This window comes from Macrobrachium nipponense, chromosome 3 (assembly GCF_015104395.2).
Source record: "Macrobrachium nipponense isolate FS-2020 chromosome 3, ASM1510439v2, whole genome shotgun sequence".
NCBI lineage: Eukaryota > Metazoa > Arthropoda > Malacostraca > Decapoda > Palaemonidae > Macrobrachium > Macrobrachium nipponense.
This window is the reverse complement of record NC_087202.1, coordinates 14,456,899-14,478,196: the sequence shown is the minus strand read 5'-3', so window position 1 is coordinate 14,478,196 and position 21,298 is coordinate 14,456,899. Positions and strand designations below refer to the sequence as shown.

The window sequence follows — 21,298 nt, the reverse complement described above, 5'->3', positions numbered from 1 at the left end:
AGGAACAAGAATAAGGACTGGAAGCTGACACCCTTCATTCTCTAATGAAGAGAGTGAAGGAGAAGTTTTCCCCGAAGGAAGACTTCTATGGTGATAACAGGATACCGAAGAAGATAGTTCAAGCCAAACTGGATGTTCCCACCCGTTCTTCTCTATCCCGGGGTTGGCTGCCTACTGAGGCGACGGACCGTCAGGTCCATCGAGGCTGAGCCCTTCCCGAGATATTCTTCCTTCAGCAGCAGTGCTTCTCTCGAACCCTAGAAATTCCAGGAATTTGAGCATTCGGCGAGATACCCGATTATCGTAGTAACAATTATCTGGGAATCTCGTCTCGCCCACTTTGGACCGTGGTTTCGCCCAAGTGTTTGCAGATCGTAGAAGACCAGAACACTTGGAGAGTGCTAGAAATTCCGAATGAACTCTAAGCACTCGGCGAAACCCCCACCGAATTCGTCAGACGAACATTGGATGGTGGTCCTCCCGTTTCCGGTAGAAATCGAGGATGGGGCAAGATCCTTCCTCAACGACGGGGACTTACGCCCGGTAGGACCCGAAGGTCTCCCCAGGAACGCAGTCCACAACGTGGAATCCTACGGAGAACGCTCTGCAGGATCCCTCCCCTTCCCTTCGTAGCCATAGGGAGAAAGGGAATGGGGGAGGAAGATTTGATACTCGCTCACCTTTCCAGCGGAACTAGCAGTTGGAGAAGCGAGTACAAGCAGCCATCACCGTGCCTCGTACTGTAGGATAAACGTCTGTCGCCACTGTGACTGTCGTCTGGGTGGGGCTGAGCGACCACCTGACAGGAAAGAGCCGATACCGTCCTCCGACGCGTCCCATTCCTCGTTGAGGTCGAAACCTCTCATGAGGACCGAAGGGGGAGCCCAGCCTGGTCTCTGAGTGCGTGGTCCAGACGGACCTTCATGTGAATGGCGGTGATGGTCCCTCCGAGAGTCTGGGAAGCATCACTTGTCCTTGCCAGCCCCCCCACGATCTCCTCTAACCACTTGAGCAAGGATCTGTTGGTCCCAAGACAGAACCAGGCCCGTGGCCGGACCGTATGAAGTGCATTCCTCACGGTCACTCCTGTTCGCCTTGTTCCTCCCGGTGTAGCCTGAGGAGGTTGAAGGGACAGGTGAGGGAGACCTGATGCTTCTACCCTGCCTACTAGCAGAACCAGTAGGCTGGGAGGACTGCAGGCGATCACTAACCCACGGTGGCGATCGAGCTGCAGGTCTGGACCAGCGGCTTCTTCTGGAGACACGCTGGACCAAGGAATGGAGCGTCGGTCTCTTATGTCAAGGAAGCTGTTACGAGAGCTCTTCCCCTGCCTACCAGTAGAACCAGTAGGCTGGGATCATCAACCACGGTGACGATCAAGCTGCTGGTCTGGACCAGCGGTCTTCTTGCGGAGAAACGCTGGACCAAGAACGGAGCGTCAGTCTCTTCAGGAGAGCTGCTGACGATCGGGCTGCACTGGTCGAGCGGCTAGACCAAGAGTAGCGGAGACAGTCCCGAGCATCAGAAGAGCTGCTGCTGGTTCCCCTATCCGTTCGGTCCCGGTGGGAGCGGCAGTCAGGGACCAGCAGAGTCCACTGTCGCGGTGGTAGCGTGAGGAGTGCGCCCCTCGCGATCACTCCTGATCACCTCGCTCTTCCCAGTGTAGCCCGAGGAAGTTGAAGGGACAGGAGAGGTAGGCCTGACGCTCCCCCCACCCTACCGGCAGAACCGGCGTGCTGGGGCGGGGGGGAGAGAGAGAGAGAGAGAGAGAGAGAGAGAGAGAGAGAGAGAGAGAGAGAGAGAGAGAGACTGCAGATGCTCACCAACCCACGGTGGCGACCAATGTGCAGGCCTGGTCGAGCGGCTCTCCTGGGGAGAGCGGCTGGACCGAGAACTGCGGCGATGGTCCCGAGCGTCAGAAGAGCTGCTGCTGGTCCCCCTCTCCGCCCGGTCCCGGTGGGAGCGAGGCCTGTCCTCATGGCGCGTCACGCCGCCTGGACAGCCGAGGCTGGTCCAGGCGACCGAGGGGACCGCTCCCTCGCCTCAGCCCGCGGCTGGTCTGGGACCGTCCCATCAACCCTGTGTACCGGCGACTCGCCACGAGAGCGATCACTGGCCTGGTGGGAGTCACCTGGGCAACTCCCACCAGTCTTCTGCTCCGTGCCTGGATCCTGGCCCCGAGCGAACTCAGTTGCCTGGGTCTTGGCTGCACTGTCACCCTCAGGTGACCGTACACTCGGTACCTCTCGCGAACAAGAGGCCGAGACAGTACCTGGCGAGGAGGCGGAACCTCTGGCGCCAGGAGAGGAGGTACCGATGTTAGCCGGTACCCTTCCAGTCCCCGTCATCTTCTTCCTTGCGGAAGGAGAGACGGGCCCCATTCCCGAAGGAACAGGAGGACCAGCGGAAGGCCCTACTGTCCCACCGGAGTGGTACAGACCCTTAAGAGGTCTCAGAACGAGACTTCTTGGGAGGGAGGAGGCTACCTCCTACTTCTTCGGCCGGGGGGCCTCAGAAGTCGAAGGGGAAGAGGCAGCAGAAGAAGACGGCGACACCTTCCTCTTCTTCCTAGACTTCCTCTTCGCCAGTTCCTCAGGACAACCGACAGGTCCTCCATTCAGGACAGAGTTGGGGCAATTGCCGATGCAACACGGCCCAACTGCACCTGTCCAGAGGGACCTGCAGGAGTAGCAGTGGAGAGAACGCTTCCTCGAGGAGGGCTACGAAACTCCTACCTGGCAGGTGAAACGTCTGCCACCCCCGAGACTGGTTGGTCACGTGAACGCAACCGTCGTCTGGGTGGGGCTGTCTCTGAAAGAAAAGGATTAATTAAAAGAGGGCTGGATGGCACGCCTCCACCAGTCTCTGCGTGCACGGACCCGCGGGAACGTCACGTCAACCCTGGGCACCGGATGATTGCTGCGAGAGCGATCGCCGGTCTGGCGAGAGTCACCCGAGCGACTCCTACCATCTTCTGCTCCGTGCCTGGGTCCTGACACGGGGAGCGAACTCCGCAGTCTGGACCCTGGCTGCACGGTCACCCGTAGGTGACCGTACACTCGGTAACACTCGCAAGCGGGCGGCCAAGACGGTTCCCGGTCCGTAGGTGGAACCTTCGGAACCGGGAGAGGAGATACCAGCAGTGGCCGGTACCTCCATGGTCCCCGTCTGCTTCCTCCATGAGGAAGGAGAGACGGGCCCAATTCCCAAAGGAACAGAAGGACCAGCAGAAGACCCACCTGTCTCACTGGAGCGAGACAGACCCTTACAAGTCCCGTGACGAAACTTCTTAGAGGGGGAGACTACCTTCTCTTACGGCAAAGCCTAAAAGTTGAAGGGGGGCAGGCATGAAGATATGAAGATCTCGAAGAGGAGGATGCCAACACTTGACGAGCTCTCTTCCTCTTCGGTTTCTCCTTCTGCCAGACTTCTACCATCAGGAGTAGAAAACCTAACAGAGCAGCGCGACAGCTTCGTCCAGTGACATAACTCCCGGGTAGTAGTGGTAATGAAAATGATTATCAGCAGGGGGATCAGTACACACACTCGAGGATCGGTACGCAACATACTACGAGTCATAGGTACAATTCCAAGGTTAGGATCCAATACGAAGAGCATCCAATCCAACCCCTAACTCGAATGAAAGAAAAACAAAATCACCACTAGTCTGTAAAATAAGGAAAAAAAAATGATTAAGTAATGAGGATACTCCTCACACATCCTAGAGCGCCGCCCTCCGAAGTGAGAGGAGATCCCCAAACACAAAACCCCACGCCCATCCTTCTACCTTCTTCCGATAATAAGTGAAAGGAAGAAGGAGAAGAGAAATTACCATAACAACAAAACACGGACAAACCTTTGAAGCTCCCTTGGTAATTCCCAAGCGTAAGCGTAATTTCCGGATGAACACATGTTCCATTACATGATCAATATCACTTACGTTAAACACGTCTCATCCTCATGATAAATACATATTTCGTCCTCATGCAAGTCTGAGCCAGTGTTAAAGGGCAAAAGAATGTAAAATGACAATTTGTCGAAAATTGCATTTTTCCTAACTATACAAACCTGAGGTCCTTTAACAATAGGAAGGTAACTAGCGGCAGCTGGGACGGTCGTAAGCTTCGAACAAGGGGAGAACGGTAGTTAACTGCTTGTCCGATCGTGGCAGCGCCCGCGCGCGCCCGAGAGGTGAAGAATCACTTTTGCTTTAGGCCCATGCAAAAAGTTGCAGTGAGGGGTGGCATGAGTGGGACTATATGTAAAGGACCTCAGGTTTGTATAGTTAGGAAAAATGCAATTTTCGACAAATTGTCATTTGTTCCGATACGTAATACAAACCCTCGGTCCTTTAACAATAGGAAGACTCACTTCTTGGTGGGAGGAATCTGAGTCTTTTTGGTGAACAGACTGGTGTTCGTCCAACCCTGGAGTGCCTCCCTGGTCGTAAGAGCAAGGGAGGGATCCAAACCTCTGTCCGATTGATCGGGGTGTGTGCACCGCCAGGGATCAATGGGTCAGACCTCTGGGCCAAGTACTAAGAGAGAGGCAAGCGTATCTCTTCGTACCAGCAAGCAAGAACTTGTTCCTGTTTGCAAGAGACAATCATAAAATGATGGGTTTGTCTCAATTTGGCATCCACTTCCTCCCCCTTGTTGGAGGAAGTGGTGGATATTTACTCCTATCCCTACTGAAAGGGATAGGATGGTGCTCTATTGAGTAGCTCACCTGCATCTCGTCCTTACCCAGCAGGGTGACGACCGTGTCCCTCTACCCAAAGGTAGAGGGAAGAAAAAGATGGGAAGAGGAGCCAGTCACACTCTCATTCCTCATCCATTCTTACGGTCACACCAGGCTCGATGCTGTTCAGCCTGCGAGGGTCTGGGTTAACTACACAACGTGTTGAGCAACCACCACGGTTCCCAAGGAAAAAGATCCAAGAACTGTGGGCAATATCCTGAAGGTAGAAGGAGGTGCATGCGGTCCGGTTTGGACCAGGCGCCTGCCTTCATTACCTGCGCCACGGAGAGTTCTTGCGGAACGCGAGAGAATGATGAAGAGGCGTCCACACTCATCCTGGGTGTCGAGTTTCTTCAGACAGCTCCGTCGCACCTTCACAGACAAAGCAGCATAGCCTTCGTATCGGAGGCGGTGACGTCCATTAGGGAGGGTATTGTGAAGGACTCGAACCAATCGTCAGTTACCGAAGGGTTCTGAGTCTTCGCTACGAAGATCGGTACGAAATCGAGCGTCACAAATCCCCATCCCTTTGTGCTTGACTTCTCAAGAGAAGTCATGCAGTTACCTAAGACGAAAAGAAGGGAATAGTCGTATGACCTATCCCTCTTCTCGACTTTGGTTATGTACAGTACTCATACTGACAAGCTATTAGACGAAGTAATGATTGCTCTGGAACAACCGAACTAAGTCCACAGCATAGTTCGTAACTGACTCGGACGCTCTGACAGCTGCCGACTGACTGGTTCGGAATCAGTAGAGGCAGTTGTCCAAGCATCCGGGTAAGTCACGTGACCTTCGCCCTTTAAGGAGTTATGCTGAGAGACCAAACAAATAAAATATTTGTTAGTCACCGATGCCGGACGGCGCGGCGATGATTCTCTTAATGCATAAGCTCAAAAGGCGAAAGTCAATTGCCTTCAAAAGACCGAGGTCCCTGATGGCAAGAATCTGCAAAATCTAGACGTTGAATCTCAGCTTAAGGAGAAACAACACTATGTGACGTTGAAGACGAAGGTAGGCAATGAATGCAACCTACGTCTTCCAGCTGAATCGAGAGAAGGAATCTCAAGATTCTAAACCTGTGCTTACAAATGACTGAAAACGCTAACCGCCATTTCATTGCTGTCCGTTGTGCAATGAAAGCGGGGCGTTCTTCAGTAATGAAACACGGGAGAGCCGCTTGAAGAACTGCTTCTCATGGGCTGAACGTTTGGAAGTAGAGCTGGCAGGTGTGGGAGTAGGCGATGTCTTTCAATACATCTGCTAATCCGGGGTGAACAATGAACAATTGTACACCTCCGAATACAAGATATTTTGAGGACAAACTCAGATTCCGCAAAAATCATTCGCATTATCAGGATACGATGCAGCAAGAGACTATTACAGAATTCTGTTTTTACCGTGCGGTAAACAGAAAAGATGAGAGTCGAATAGATATCTCTGTTTAAAATTCTCGCAATACCGAAGACGAAGAATACTAGCGTTTCTCAGCAGTAGATGGTCATTCATGTATGCGAGAAATCCCCGTTAATCAGAGACTTAAGTCCGTGATTGTTGGGCAGAGATACGGTTGTTATTCAATCAAAGCAGGTGAGAAAGACATAAACAACCGTCTATCTCAAAGCGGCAGCTGATACTGAAATGCCTCGGGCAATTCAATACTACAGTAGCTGTCGTGACAATCGTCATCCTGAGTTTGCCAAGTAATCCTTTCCACGAAGGAATGCGTTCGGCTAGAACCACCGAGCATAAAAAGATAATGCTCGAGGCAATTATATTTAAGCGAAACGAATTTCGGTAAATATAAAAGCTAAAATGGTGTTGTTGTGACAACACCATAAGTATATAAAATTGAAACTGGAAACTCCTGGGAGGTTTGCAGGCAACCCGGGTTTGCAGTTCAATTAGAATACTTTTCGTCTAAGTCGCAATCCTCCGTAGAATAACCAGGATATGCGCCTACCCCTCGGACCATTCAACTGCTTAGCAGAATCATGTCGCGAGGTTAATATACGTAGTATATTTGTAGGATTCTGAACAACGATCTCCATCCTAAATTCTTTCCTTCAAGAAAACAAAATAAGGATTGGAGATCGACCACCTTCGTTCTCTATTAAAGAGAGTGAAGGAGAAGTCTTCCTCGAAAAAGGGAAAGCTTCAATGGTGAACAGAATACTAAGACGATAGTTCCAGCCAAACTGGATATTCCCGTCCGTTCTTCTCTATTCCAGGTTGGTCGCCTACTGTGAGATAGTCTTCTTTCAGCAGCAGTCTTCTTCCTAATGCTAGAAATTCCAGGAATTCGAGCATAGGCGAGGTTCCCGATTATCGTGTACATATCGGGGATTCTCGTCTCGCTCACTTTGGACCGTGGTCTCGCCTAAGTGTTTGGAGATCGTAAGAAACTCTAAACACTCTGAATGCGCTAGAAATTCCGTAGAATTTCTAAGCAGTCTGCGAAACCCCCACCGAATTCGTCAAACGATATCGGCTGGTGTCATCTCGATTCCCGTAGAAATCGAGAATGGGCAGGATCCCTCCTCAACGACCGGGGCTTACGTCAGGTAGGACCCGAAGGTCCCCCTGGTAGCGCAGTCCCCAACGTGGGATCCTACAGAGAAATCTCTGTAGGATCCTTCCCCTTTCCCTCGTAGCCGTAAGGAGAGAGGGAATGGGGGAGGAATTGGATACTCGCTCGCCTTCCCAGTGGAACTAGCAGTTGGAGAAGAGTAGGAGCAGCCATCGCCTTGCGGCGATGGCCTCTCAGAGTCTGGGAAAACGTATCGTCAGGAGAAAACGTTTTTTCCCGAGGAGGGTTACGAACTCTCACTGTAGGTAAGGGTCTGCCGCCACTGTGAACGTCGTCGGGTGGGTGGGGCTGATCGACACCTGACAGGAGAGAGCCGATACCGTCCTCCGACTCATTCCAGTCCTCGTCGAGGTCGAAACCTCTCAGGAGGACCGAAGGAGTATTTAAATACGGTGTCCGAAGACACGTAGAAACGCGCTGTCGCAGTAGAAGGAGGTGGAAGTAGCTTGATCGACCGGCCAGAACTGAGAGAGCCTTCTTGTCCGGAGACGAGAGACTCTGGTTCAAGACAGAATCGGTAAGCTCCGATCGCGGCATACCCACCGTCGGTTTGGGTTCCCTCTCGGGCCCCAAAACGACTCGAGCAGAGACATGGGCTCTGCTGGTGGGAGCGGCGATCCTTCCCCCCGGTCGTTGTGCTGACGAATCAGTGCAATAACCTGGGTAAAGTTACTCTGAATCTCGGAAGTTACAGCGTCTTGAGGAGTAGGACCGTCCAGTCCCTCCAACAAGAGCAGCTCCCAGGACCCTCCTCCTTCAGAAGAAGGACCAGCAACAGATCCCTGACGGTTGCCTCCAATCACTTGCGCGTACGTCCTGGTTGGTCCTAAGACCAACCTGGCACGTGCGGCGTCGTGACGGGATCGTGAGCGGCGCATCTCTCACGATCACTGTCCTATATACCTAGCTCTTCCTGGCGTATGCCGAGGAAGTTGAAGGTATCGGAGAGAGAACTGACGCTACCCCCTCTCCCCCCCCTGACGGTCGCCTCCAATCACTTGCGCGTACGTCCTGGTTGGTCCTAAGACCATACGTGGCACGTGCGGCGTCGTGACGGGATCGTGAGCGGCGCACCTCTCACGATCACTCCTAGCTACCTCGCTCTTCCCGGTGTAGCCCGAGGAAGTTGAAGGTAGTGGAGAGACAGACCTGACGCTCCCCCCCCCCCCGCTCGCTGGCAGGACCAGCGTACGTGGGGGGCTGCAGCCGATCACCAACCCGCGGTGGGGATCGATCTGCAGGCCTGGCCGTGCCGCTCACCTGTGGCGAGCGGCTCGACTGAGCACGTCGACCCCCCCCGTCCCGTGCGTCAGACGAGCTGCTGCTGGTCACCGTATCCGCCCGGTCCCTGTGGGAGCGGCGGTCAGGTGACCTGCAGAGCTCGCTTTCGCCGTGAGACCGGTGAGCGTCCTCGCGGCACGTCAAACCGCTGGTACCAGCCGAGGCTGGTACCGTCGGTCGAGGGGACCTGGGGGACCTCTTCCCAGCCTCAACCCGTGGCCGGTCAGAGACCGTCACGTCCACCCGAGGTACCGGCTGGTCGCTGCGAGAGCGGCCGCTGGCCTGGCGAGAGTCACCTGAGCGGCTCTCGACAGTCTTCTGCTCCGTGCCTCGGTCATGACGCTGAGCGAACTCAGGCGTCTTAACTTTGGCTGCACGGTCACCCGAAGGAGATCGTACACTCGGAACTTCTCGCGGACGAGAAACCGAGCCGGTACCTGGCTTAGCAGCAGAGCTGCCAAGACCAGGCGAGGGTGTACCAGCGGTAGCCAGCACACCCTTGGTCCCCGTCTTCTTCTTCTTCTTCTCAGAAGGGGAGACGGGCCCCGTTCCCGAAGGAACAGGAGGACCAGCAGAAGAACCCCCCCGTCACACCGGAATGTGACGAGCCCTTCGAAGTTCCCGAAGGAGTCTTCTTAGGGGGAAACAAAACCCGGTTACCAGCTGGTCGCTGCGAGAGCGGCCGCTGGCCTGGCGAGAGTCACCTGAGCGGTTCTCGCCAGCCTTCTGCTCCGTGCCGTGGTCTTGGCGCCGAGCGAACTCTGGCGCCGAAACTTTGGCTGCACGGTCTCCCGAGGGAGAGCGTACACTCGGGATCTCCCGCGAACGAGAGACCGAGCCGGAACCTGGTCGTAGCGGCATCGCCGCTAGCACCAGGCGAGGAAGTACCAGAGCTAACCGATACTCCTCCCCTGGTCCCCGTCTATCTCTTCCTTACGGAATGGGGAGACGGGCCCCGCTCCACCCAATGGAGCAGGAGGACCAGCAGAAGGACCCCCCGTCCCACCGAGGTGGGACGGGCCCTTAGAAGTTCCCGAAGGAGACTTCTTAGGGGGGGAGGCAGCCTTCTTCTTCTTCGGCTTATGGGCCTTAGAAGTCGAAGGGGAAGAGGCAGCAACAGACGAAGATGACACCTTCCTCTTCTTCGTCAGCTCACGCAGGACAGTCGTCAGGTCCTCCATCCAGGCCGGAGTCGGGCCTATTGCCGAAGCAACACGGCCCGACTGCACCTGTCCGGAAGGACCTGGGACTGGGGAAGACACACCATGGGCAGGACCAGCATGGACAGGCGCAGGAACCAGGAGCGACAGGAACAGCAACCAGCTCAGGAGCGGCAGGAGCGGCAGGAACAGCGGCAGCGGTAAACACAGAAGGGACAGCCAAGCCAGTAGCGGGAACCACATCAGCGACAGGTACGGCAGGCCCAGCCATCGCCTCGTAGAATCATCGGCAGCCAGCGTGGTACTGGCGGCCGGTCCAGGGGCGAGCTGCTGGAACAGCGGGAAGTCTGGGGCAGGCAACACCAACGAAGAAAACACAGGCGGCGGCGGCGGATACCCCTCCTCGGTACGGCGGCGACCGGCCCTAGAAGCGGCAGACGGCGTCACCGACACAGCATGGGGAGTGTAGACCAAGCGGGGGGAAGCAGCATAAGCGGCCGTGAAGGTTGTAGTGGAGACACTCCAAGGTCACCGCCCCCAGACCTCGCTAGACTCTGCAGCAGATCGTGGATGCTAGGCACGCCCTGCAGCCGCAGTGGTCCATACCTGTCCAAGGTCGTCTCCCACGGCTGTAGCACCTGCGGTAGCACAGACAAGATTAGTAAGAGGGGTTCCCATCACGCACGGGGGGGGAGACATGCCCCCACCCGAAACGGAAGGAAGACCCAAAAACAAAATACGAGGAAGCTGAGCGCGGGGGGGCAGGAAAGAAGACGAAGAATCGGATACCAAGGGAGTCGCGGGAGAGCTTTCCGACGACTTCCTGGCAGAGCCTTCGCTTATTCCCCTAACCCCCCGCACAGCAGTGAAAAGTAATATGAAAATGAAACAGAATACTGCACTTGCGATTCACTTCATAGAACTTAAAGAGGGAAAAAATCAATTCCCGGTAAGGCGGAAACTTGATCCATAATAATATGATGCTATCATAAAATATATATGAAAATGAACAATACTGCAACTTGGCTATTTTCACTTTCACGCATAAATCGTAAGGATTAATTCCCGGGTAAGAGCGGAAATTGATCCAAAATTAAATTTGATGCAATTAATAAATGAAAATGAAAAGAAAACTGCATTGCGAATCCACTTTCATTGCATTCTATTCATACAAAATAAGAGGCTCTTGCCGAGCGCAATCAAGCTCTCGGCAACGAACGCACAGGGCAAAAATATAATGAAAAAGAGTACTTACATCTTTCAATTACACACTTTCGCCCAAAATACATGACTCGGCGTGAGTGCGCCCGCCCTCGGCACCGAGACATAATTCAAGGGTTCAATTCATGAAAAGAGCGGAAATCGCCGTCTCTACGGCGATAGCTCCATGTTGATTCATAATTAAGTAATGAAAATGAAAACAGTGTACTTACAGTTTCATTTTCAAGTCAAACCAAACCATTAGTAGAAAACACAATATAAACAAAGCATACGACGATGAAGCGGGCAGAGAGCGATGACGAACACGTCCTTCACACCCGCGGCCGAAAGCAAAAGTGGTTCTTCACCTCTCGGGCACGCGGGCGCGCGCACGATCGGACAAGCAGTTAACTACCGTTCTCCCCTTGTTCGAAGCTTACGACCGTCCCAGCTGCCGCTAGTTACCTTCCTATTGTTAAAGGACCGAGGGTTTGTATTACGTATCGGAACAATAATATGTTCGCATACCTTAGCCGCTGACTCTTAACAGAAGAAGAGGGGCAGTTACAAAGGCTATCACAAAAAGTGGGTTTGTATATTAAATGAAAAACCAAGGACAAACCTTTGTTTAGTATTAATATAAAACCCCGTATATGTATAACTATTTAAATACAAAAAATAAACCAAAAGGATCCCACTGGGAAAAAAGATCAACGACCAGTCAGCCGGAGCTCACAAACATACGTCTTCATCGGAAGACGGCCAAAAGCAAAGTGGAGTGTTTGCATCCAGGCAGGCTAGCCTGCCCCACGGTAGTTACTGCCTAACAACCTTGCTCAAGATTCAACGGCCGTAATTCCAGCTACGCCGTAAGTTAATTCCTATTGTTAAAGGACCGAAAGGTTTGTATTACGTATCGGAACAAATCACAGTTCTGTTTGTTAAGATACCTTTTTAATATTAACTCCTTCAAAATATTACATTAATTTTTTTATTTTCTATACATGACATCATTTCATGCCAAAGTTGAAATCTGCACATCATCATCATCATCTGAAATCGACTGAACCTCAAAGGGTTGAATGAAATGAAGCATCCAGGGAAGAGGTCCCACCATATCCCACCTTGTATCTAGGATTGTGATCCACAGATGCCTGCATTTTTGCATACTCAGAAGTAGGTCTTCGGGATGCCGATGACACAGGTCTTTTCAGGGTGCCACCACTAGTTTGACGAACCACAGGACGAACCTACAAGGAAAATTTATCAGATTAGGCAAACATTTAAACGATGGCTGAAAACTCAGCATTTTCTGTGACTCATACTCATGGGATATAAAATTATTATTCACACTCACTTGATAAAATATAAATCCGTAAAATTCAGTAAATAACCAAAATTCTCTTATAAACTACTTTTATTACTTGTAAATCAGTACTATTGTATCAGTCAACAAATAATTAGAACACGGAATTTTACTATGTGGAAGCTGAAATCCAAACCACTGGATAGCTCTCCAAGTGTTCATTCAAGATCCCTTAATTCTAATCAATTCTCCCCCAACAAAATGAAATAGGCTTTTCTGCGATCATACAGTCCAACCTCTTAAATTCGGGAACCTTGGAAACCAGGCCACTGCCGGACCACAAAATATCCTGAAATATAGAATACACTCCTAAAAAATTAAGCTCCTATGTAAATAGAGTCTTGCAAGCTAATTAAACATGGTACAAATAGCCTACTATGCATTTCAGGGACTGCGAGTTATTGTTTTTCTCAAATATCTTCCAAACTAATAATTTGATTAATATGTTACTTTGACACAATGTATAAGATACCTTCTGCTAATTTTGGGTAATACAGTGGTCCCCCAATATTCGCGGGGAATGCTTACCAGACCCCCCGTGAATAGTTAGAACCTGCAAATAGTTGGAACCCCTATAAAAATGCTTTAAACCTCCTATTTTGTTACTTTATTCTGAAGAAAACCCCACTGAAATTTTTTCTACCTGGTTTTTTTAATAGTTTTATCGCAAAAAGTGCATTTTATGATGAAATTTGATAAAAAAAAAAAAAAAAAAGGAATTTTTTGGATATTTCTGAAAGAAAAATACCGTGAATATGCGAATTTTCCATGAATAATGCAGGGAAATGTTCCAGAGAGAAATCCGCGAATGTGTGAGTCCGCAAATCTGGAGAATGCAAATACGGAGGGTCCACTGTATAGTGCACTGTAAAATGGTGTTGGCTAAGTCGCATGAGTCAACAGGACTCATTTTTATAATTGAACGCCCGTATCCCCCATCCCTTCCCTCTCCCTCTCTCTCTATCACTGTTTTACTCATCTCTCCCCCCCAATAACTCAGTTTACGTATTTACAAAATGCAATAAATACCATTTTCCATATTTTTCAATACCAGCAGATAATTGGAGAGTTCATAATGAAAATGTAAGCGTGGTTTGACATAACAACCAAAATAATATGTTATTGTTATGATACAATAAAGTTTGTTCATACTTACCTGGCAGATATATATATAGCTGTATTCTCCGACGTCGACAGAATTTCAAAACTCCCGGCACACGCAGTGGGCGGCCAGGTGGTTAGTACCCATTCCCGCCGCTGGGAGGCGGATATCAGGAATCATTCCCATTTTCTATTCAGATTTTTCATACCACTGTCCCCTGAGGGGAGGTGGGTGGGTACTTTAATTATATATATCTGCCAGGTAAGTATGAACAAACTTTATTGTATCATAACAATAACATTTTGTTCATGAAACTTACCTGTCAGATATATATATAGCTGAATCCCACCATTGGAGGTGGGAAGGGACAGAATAGAAGGATTTAGGAAACACCTCAAGTGCAGATGATTGACATCTTGATTCCTTACCTGTTAGCATAGCTGACTTCTTGATTACTGTCACCGAAGTCTGCTTTTGCTTTACTAGAGTTGCCAACAAGGTAGTGACCTGTGTAGTTGGTGCGCTCTAGATGATCTGTCAACGGGGGCGTGACCACAATGTGACTAGACCATATTGACCATACTGTGAGGGCAACGAAGCTAAAACTACCACCTGACCTAACCTATCGAAGTTAGTCCCATAACTTCTAGGCTAACGAAAGGGAAAGCGCCTCAAGCGACCAACCCTTCAAAGTTAAAAGCACACCTATCCCTTTTTCTATAGGATAGGATTCGTGCTGCTTCCTGCCTCCAATAATATTTCTACGGATATGTATGGTCCTAGCGACTCGCAGATCTCATATGTCGTCTTCACATCCCGTCGGGAGTGTGAAGCGAACACAGAGTTGCTTCGCTCAAACGTGGCACTCAGGATATTACTGAGTGTCATGCTCTGTTGAAATGCTTCCGAGGCCGCGCCCTCACCTCGTGAGCACTTACTTTAAAAGGTTTCAAATCTTTGTTCAAACATGACGAATGAGCCTCTTAGAAAGACTCCTTAAAAATAACGCCAGGGCGTTCTTCGACATGGGCAAGTCTGGTCTTTTTTACGGAAACACCGCAGATTGTCCGAATGACCTTGACTTTCTTTAGTTTTATCAAGATAAAACTTGAGAGCCCCGACAGGGCACAGGACTCTCTGTGGCTCTTGCCCAATAATTTGTGCCATCCCCTTGATCTCCAGGCCTCTGGGCCAAGGGTTAGACGGGTTTTCGTTCTTAGCAAGAACGGAAGGCTTAGAGGACACCGAATTATGTCCTCTAAAGCCAAAACCTCTGATGATGGCTAAAACCTCACTAACCCTCATTGCCGTAGCTAGAGTGGTTAGAAAATTAGCCTTTCTGGTCACGTGTATTAAGTTTACAGAAAGGAGAGGTTCAAAATGCTTTGACATCAAGAACTTCAGACTACGTCTAAGTTCCATCAAGATTTCCGCAGACCTCAAAGATCGTGGAAGGGCTTTGTTGTTTGACAGATCCGAATCTCTGAGCCTAGAGGCCGTCAACAACATATTTCCGTATTCTACAATCGTTGGGACTGTTAGCTTATCCCATACTTCAGACGGAATGGGAAGGCGGTAAAGTCATTCACAGAGGTCAGAGGTAGAGGAACAGTCATTCTTCCTGCCCTATGTCCAGAAACGGCCCACTCCGATTGGTACACTGCAAAATATGCAGCACTGCTTTGCTTTGGCAATGAGACTTGCAATTAATCTTGAAGATCCTCTCGCTTCTTGACAGTCTGAACGCATTCAGACTCAGAGCGGAGAGATTTTAGGTACCTCTCGAAGTGAGGCTGTTAGAGTAGACCGATTCTCTCGGGAAGGGTCCTTGGAAAGTGCTCTCTGAAGGACGTGACCTCTGTGAATCCAGCCTCTCGAAGGCCAACATGGGGCGATCAGCGTCTTTCTCACTCCCTCTGACGCCAGCGATTATCTTATTACATTTCCTAAGCTTTTGAATAGGGGAAAAGGGCTAACCAACTATCCCCATTCCATACTATAGGATGGCGTCTATGCTACCGCTCTCGGATCGAGAATAAGGGCGGAAACGTAGAGGAAGCTTCTTCGTCTTCATATTGCAAAATCTACGAAAGGACGTCCCAAAGTCTCCACAACTCTCGACATACTTCTAAGCGAGGATTACTCAAAAGTCAAACGTCAGTAGTTGCTGCCTGTCGATCGAGAAGATCCGCACGGACGTGCAATCGTGTAACGAACCTCTTACGGATCGTTACGTTCCGTGCCTATGCCGATAACCATCTCTCTTTTCTTGGGATATGAGAGAGCTGCGGAATTATCTGAGATGATTTGGACCACTCGACCAAAACCTCACTCTTCGAGGAACTGGAGAGCCAACCAAATTGCTTCCAATTCTTTTAGATTATGTGCCAGGACCTCTGTCCGGATGCTGCTCTCCCTCTCATTATCACCTGAGGTGATCCTTAACCCATTGAGAGACGTTTAGAATTATCTCTAGATCTTTGATGTTATTTCAGTTCTCCTGTAGGAAAAACTGTAGAGGTCTGAATTGCAGTCTATTCAGGGAACAAGCTTCTCCAGCGAGGAAAATGGTCCCCAGCAGACTCATCCATTCCCTCACTAAGCATGCTTCCTTCCCTAATAAGGCTGCGCTTTGCATAAGCAGGAGAGCATTATTATAGTGCTATGCTGCGGTAGACTCGTACAGAATTCTGTTACAGTGCGGTAAGCAGCGCCGAACATGTCTAAGAGATATCTCTGTTGAAAATTTCTTAGCAAAAGGAAGTCGTTTATTCATGATTACCAGAAATCCCCTCAACCCGAGGCAAAAGTCATGATTGTAGGGCAGAGATACGGTTCGTAAATCAATCCGCGGGAGAGAGAGACGTAACCGACTGAGCAGTACAACGAGCTACCTAACACTGAGTTGGTGACAGTGTGAGACACTGTGACAGTTACAGGCAGCAGCTTATGTTCACCTTCTCGCAGTCTTATGCCGAGTTGCCAGCTATTCTATTCATCTAAGGAATAGATTTTCCATTATTTGAACAGAAACTCTCAAGTTGGCATATCTAGCGAAACAGAATTCGCTAATACAGAAGCTGATTTTGTGTTGTCGTAACATTACGCTTAATTAACCAAATGTTAAATCGGAAACTCCTGGAGAAAGTTGCCGGGAGTACCGATTAAATATACTGCGTCATCCACAATGACAGCAACCTCTCGTTTCGCACTATTCTGCCTGAGTTACCAGCTACTCTCTTTCTACGAAGGAATAGGTTCGTTACTATTATCGATCATAAGAAAATTCTCAAGCAGTCATATTTAAGCGAAACATAATTCGCTACATGCAGAAGCTGAGTTGGTGTTGTTGTAACAATACCTTCAAGCATTGTCCTTACACCGGAAACTCCTGGAAGTTTGCAGGAAGGACCGATTAAACACTTAAAATAAACAGTCCTTTCGGTTGCCATGTAGAGGTAACCACGATATGCGTATATGACTTGAACTTTACATTAGTAATATGACGCGAAGATAAAATACCTAAGTATTGCAGTCACTTGAACATCTAATTCTCTACTACATTCTTTCCTCGACGAGGAAGAGAGAGAGAATGGAAATCGACTGTCTTCATTCTCTTTGCCAAGAAAAGGAATAATATTATTCAAATGGAAATCCTCAAGTGAGAACCGAAGATCGAAAAGGAAAGTTCAAGCTTCTTATGATATTTGACATAAGACTTCATGGACGTAGTCTATAAGTCTTTTTCCTGGATGAGCCTCTGACTAATGAATGAGAGCTCTTTCGAAATTTTGTTACTTATCCGCTTATGCGATAAAATGTTATTAAGAACTTTGTCAATGAGAACTAACCCAATTGCATGACGGAAAGTAATCCAGGAATTCGAGCATATAGCCTTCCCGATTCCCGCAGAAATCGAGGAAGGGGCAGGATTCCTGATTAGAGACTGGGCTTACGACAGGAATGACCTTAATGTTCCCCTTCGGCAGCGCAATCCCGAAAGCAGACGAGGCGTTTTATGACACCGAAATCTGCTTACAGTTTTCCAGGAATTCAAGTGATGGATTCTCTTGAACGCTCCCTTCGTAGAAAGAGAAGTAGACATCTTGACGAGACCAAACTCCTTCCTCTACTTCGACGACGCTCTCTTGAAGAGCGTTCTTGCAGGAATCCTGCCGAACGTCTTGATGCGTAGGACGCCTATCGTTCTGAAGAACGTCCTGGCAAGTGCTCTACCGAGCGTCATGACGTGTAGGATGCCGAGCGTCTTCAAAAGCGTCCTCGCTAGCGTCCTGGCGAGCGTCCTCGCTAGCGTCCTGGCGAGCGTCCAGATGTGTAAGACATCGAGCGTCTTCCAAAAAGCTTATCAATGTTTATGACGTCGAGCGTCTTCTGAAAGGCCACCCGAAAAGCGTCCTGGAGAGCCGCACACTGCTCCTGAAGTGTGAGAGCACTATAGGAAGACGTAAGGCTATCGTCTCCAAGACGGCCTAAAGACTTTCGTTACCTTCTAACAAAGACGGTGGCCGCCTGTGCAACATTTTGCGTCTTAGTAATGCAAATGAACATATCCAGACACGCGCTCAAAAAAGGAACGCATCGTCGCGAGGTGCTTGCCGAACGTCCTGATTGCATTCTTTGAGCGTCTTGAAGAGCGTCCGGAATAGAAGAGCGACGAACATCAAGGGAAGCGTCATAGTGAATGACGTGCGTCAACACGAGTAACTTGAGAGGCTTCCTGGCGAGGGGAGAGCCGCTCATGAAACGCGAGCGTCCTAAGCATAAGTACGGTGATCGTCATCAGGACGAGTCTTCAGGACGTTCGCCACTCTTGACAAAAACGACGGCCGGCTGTGCGACATCTTGCGTCTTTGTCACGCTCATCGACACTGCAGAAGGGCATTTAAAAGGACGCCTGTGTGTTCTTGGGTATGAGGAATTCTTTGCCCTTCTCCTGTCGAAAACTAGGATAGTCTGTCCAGTGTCATCTCTGTCCGCTGACAGAGCGTCCCTTAGGGACGAGTAAGATGCGTCTTGGCGAGCTATTTGACTATGCAAATCAGCTTGCCGGACGTCAATCTTATGAGCTTGAACAATATCCCGTTTCGTAGTAAAGCGAACGTCACATAACGTATACATAACGCCATGAGGGGAGGAGGAAACCTTAGCCGATGACAAATAAGACCTCCTTGGAGCGTCCACCAAATTGGCGAATCTCCTTGAGAAGAAGACGGTGCTTTCAATCCTGCTTCTTCTCCTGTTTCGTACCAGATCCCAGCTCTCCCTTTCAGTCTAGATGGAGGAAGTGCAAACGAAGTCTTCCTCTCGATAGAGCGTTGAATGTCTCGAAAGGCGTCCTTGTGAGGGTCCTGCCTTAAGGACATTTTTAATCTCTTGACCAAGACGACAGCCGCCTGTGCGACATTTTGCGTCTTTGTCACGCTTATCGATATTAAGTCAAGCCGAAGGGACGCCAGATCGATGTGGGTTCCCCGTAACCCTCCTTCGGCTTTCGACATGCCCTCTCCCTATCCTGGGAGTCCGACAGAGGTCCAGGCCTAGAGGCGTTATGGGGCGGATCTGACGTTCCCTCCTGACGAGAGAGAGGACGTGAAGCGTCCTCTTCTCTAAAGCTTCTTAGAGGGCGCGAGTCCTTCCGAGAGCTCCAACCTTGCGGGGAGGACGCCTCGGAGGACGAGAAGCAATCTTTCATGATTCGTGCACGTGCACGATCTTTGGCAGCCTTATCCTGCCGAAGGGACGCCAGATCGGTTGGGGGGTTCCCGTAACCCTCCTTCGGTTTTCAACTTGCCCCCTCCCTGGTCCTGGGAGTCCGACAGAGGTTTAGACCTAGAGGCGTTATAGGACCACAACACTAGGGGCAAAATCAACATCACTACACTCACAACACTGATTGGAGAGCGAGCACTTTTTCAAGCTTACTTGATGTAATCCACAATAATAGAAAGGGCATTACTTCTCACAGAACTTCCTCTAGGCCCGTAAGCCATACCACAGGGTTAGGCAAAATAAAGTCTACTGGTACTGTGGAGGAAGACCTCCTGATTCTATCACGCTCTAATTTGCGTACATACGAATCATACGTCTCTTTCGGAATCAGTCAACATTACACTAATTACATTGATCTCTCAACAAAGAAAACATGTATACTAAACGAGTGTCTACCGAAGGTTTCGGTAGCCTCCCCTTACCCGTTGCAGACAACAAAATCTGAAACTAGGCTAACTAGATTCAGACATCATATGCAATGAAAAAATTTTAATTAATTTATGATAGCGTATGCCTAGCCACAAATCCAAGTCAATCATTCAAAAAAATAAGTAGGATACTTAAGCGGCTAATGAAGTTTCAAAATCCTAGGCGGAGGTAGTGGAAACAGGTGTTTTCACTACCGCGACAGAGAAAAATCTGAATAGAAAATGGGAATGATTCCTGATATCCCCTCCCAGCGGCGGGAATGGGTACTAACCAACTTGGCCGCCCACTGCGTGTGCCGGGAGTTTTGAAATTCTGTCGACGTCGGAGAATACAGCTATATATATATCTGACAGGTAAGTTTCATGAACAAAAGTTAATTTTCCCCAATGTTTTCTGTAGAAGTAATTGTATACTGGGTTGTAGATTAAACCGTGATTTAATTTTGGTTACCTTATCTTACATGCTCGTAGTTAACACCTCGATAAGAGAAGTAAAGGATCTAAGAGATCATGATAGTAGGTACATTATACAGGGTGAATCAAGGCCAAGAGAAAGAGAAGGTCTGCTCACTGCCCCCCAAAATCCCCCATGTAGGCTTCAAGAGGTAAAAGAATAAGAAAAAAAAATCAATATCATTGCGTGTGTGTTTCTGTATTTGTATCACACTACAATTTCTACTAATCTAACGCTAGTAATAAGGATGTAGTTCAATTGTACCGCACTGAGTTGAGTGAAGGAGGAGAGTTTCATGCATCTTGAATTATATTACTTATCATTAATGTAAAGTGATGCACTAGTTTCACATGCATAACTATTTTTGAGATAGGTTCCAAAATAGGATTTTACTTGTATTTATTAGAATTGGAGCAGCCGTTTAAGAGTGCTACAAAACTTAAATGTATGCACCACATCTTTTGATTGTTTACCTTTACATAATCTTGCCTGCTCATTTTATAGTTTTCCATTTTTGGAAAAAAATGGAAAATCACATCTTTTTCTTTCTTATTTTCCCGATACCTACATTTGCTGCCATTAACGCAACACATACAGCATTATGCATTGCTATAGTAAATAATTATTGAGGAATTCTCAAGTCTACCTCAGTTTACAAATGCATCTTATAAAGAACGGACATGTTTACTTTATTATTACCTTGTGACTGTCAGGTGAGCACTGAAAAGGTGAACAGGGTGAAGATCATACCCTTCTTAGCCTACTCCCATTTATATAACTTAAGAAAATGCAGTAACAATAATAGTTAACACAGAATCTACAAAAAACCAACATATTTAAAACATCCAATATTACTCAATATAATACAATAGACAGGTAAGGGCTATGGAGACGGGCAAGCCAGGAGAGTGGGTTGAGGGAGGGATGACAATGCACTATATTACCAAAAATTAGTGGGAGGTGTCCTGTACACTGTGTCAAAGTAACATCTCGATCAAATGATTAGTCTGAACAATATTCAAGAAAAATGATGACTCACAGTCTCCGAAATGGACAGCAGTTGGCAACTTAGCTTACTACGTACTTGGCTATGTTCTGACACCACTTTTTATCATTTCATTACATACTCATATATTTTCACTTTGTCATTTTATAATTACACAGTCTATAATTTTCTTTAAAATAGT

At 48.8% G+C, this 21,298-nt stretch overlaps 1 protein-coding gene across 6 annotated transcripts in view; it reads right to left on the bottom strand.

Annotated features, from left to right (window-relative positions):
• Positions 1-21,298, bottom strand: part of LOC135221639 (kinesin-like protein KIF3B) — a 155,214-nt gene that overhangs the window by 22,759 nt on the left and 111,157 nt on the right. For all 6 annotated transcript variants that reach the window (XR_010316059.1, XR_010316060.1, XM_064259316.1 and 3 more), the window contains exon 14: positions 12,096-12,221. Coding sequence is in view for 4 of the 6 variants with exons in the window: in XM_064259316.1 (XP_064115386.1) it covers positions 12,096-12,221 (126 nt within the window). In the remaining 2 variants the exon portion in view is untranslated. The remainder of the gene's footprint in view (positions 1-12,095; positions 12,222-21,298) is intronic.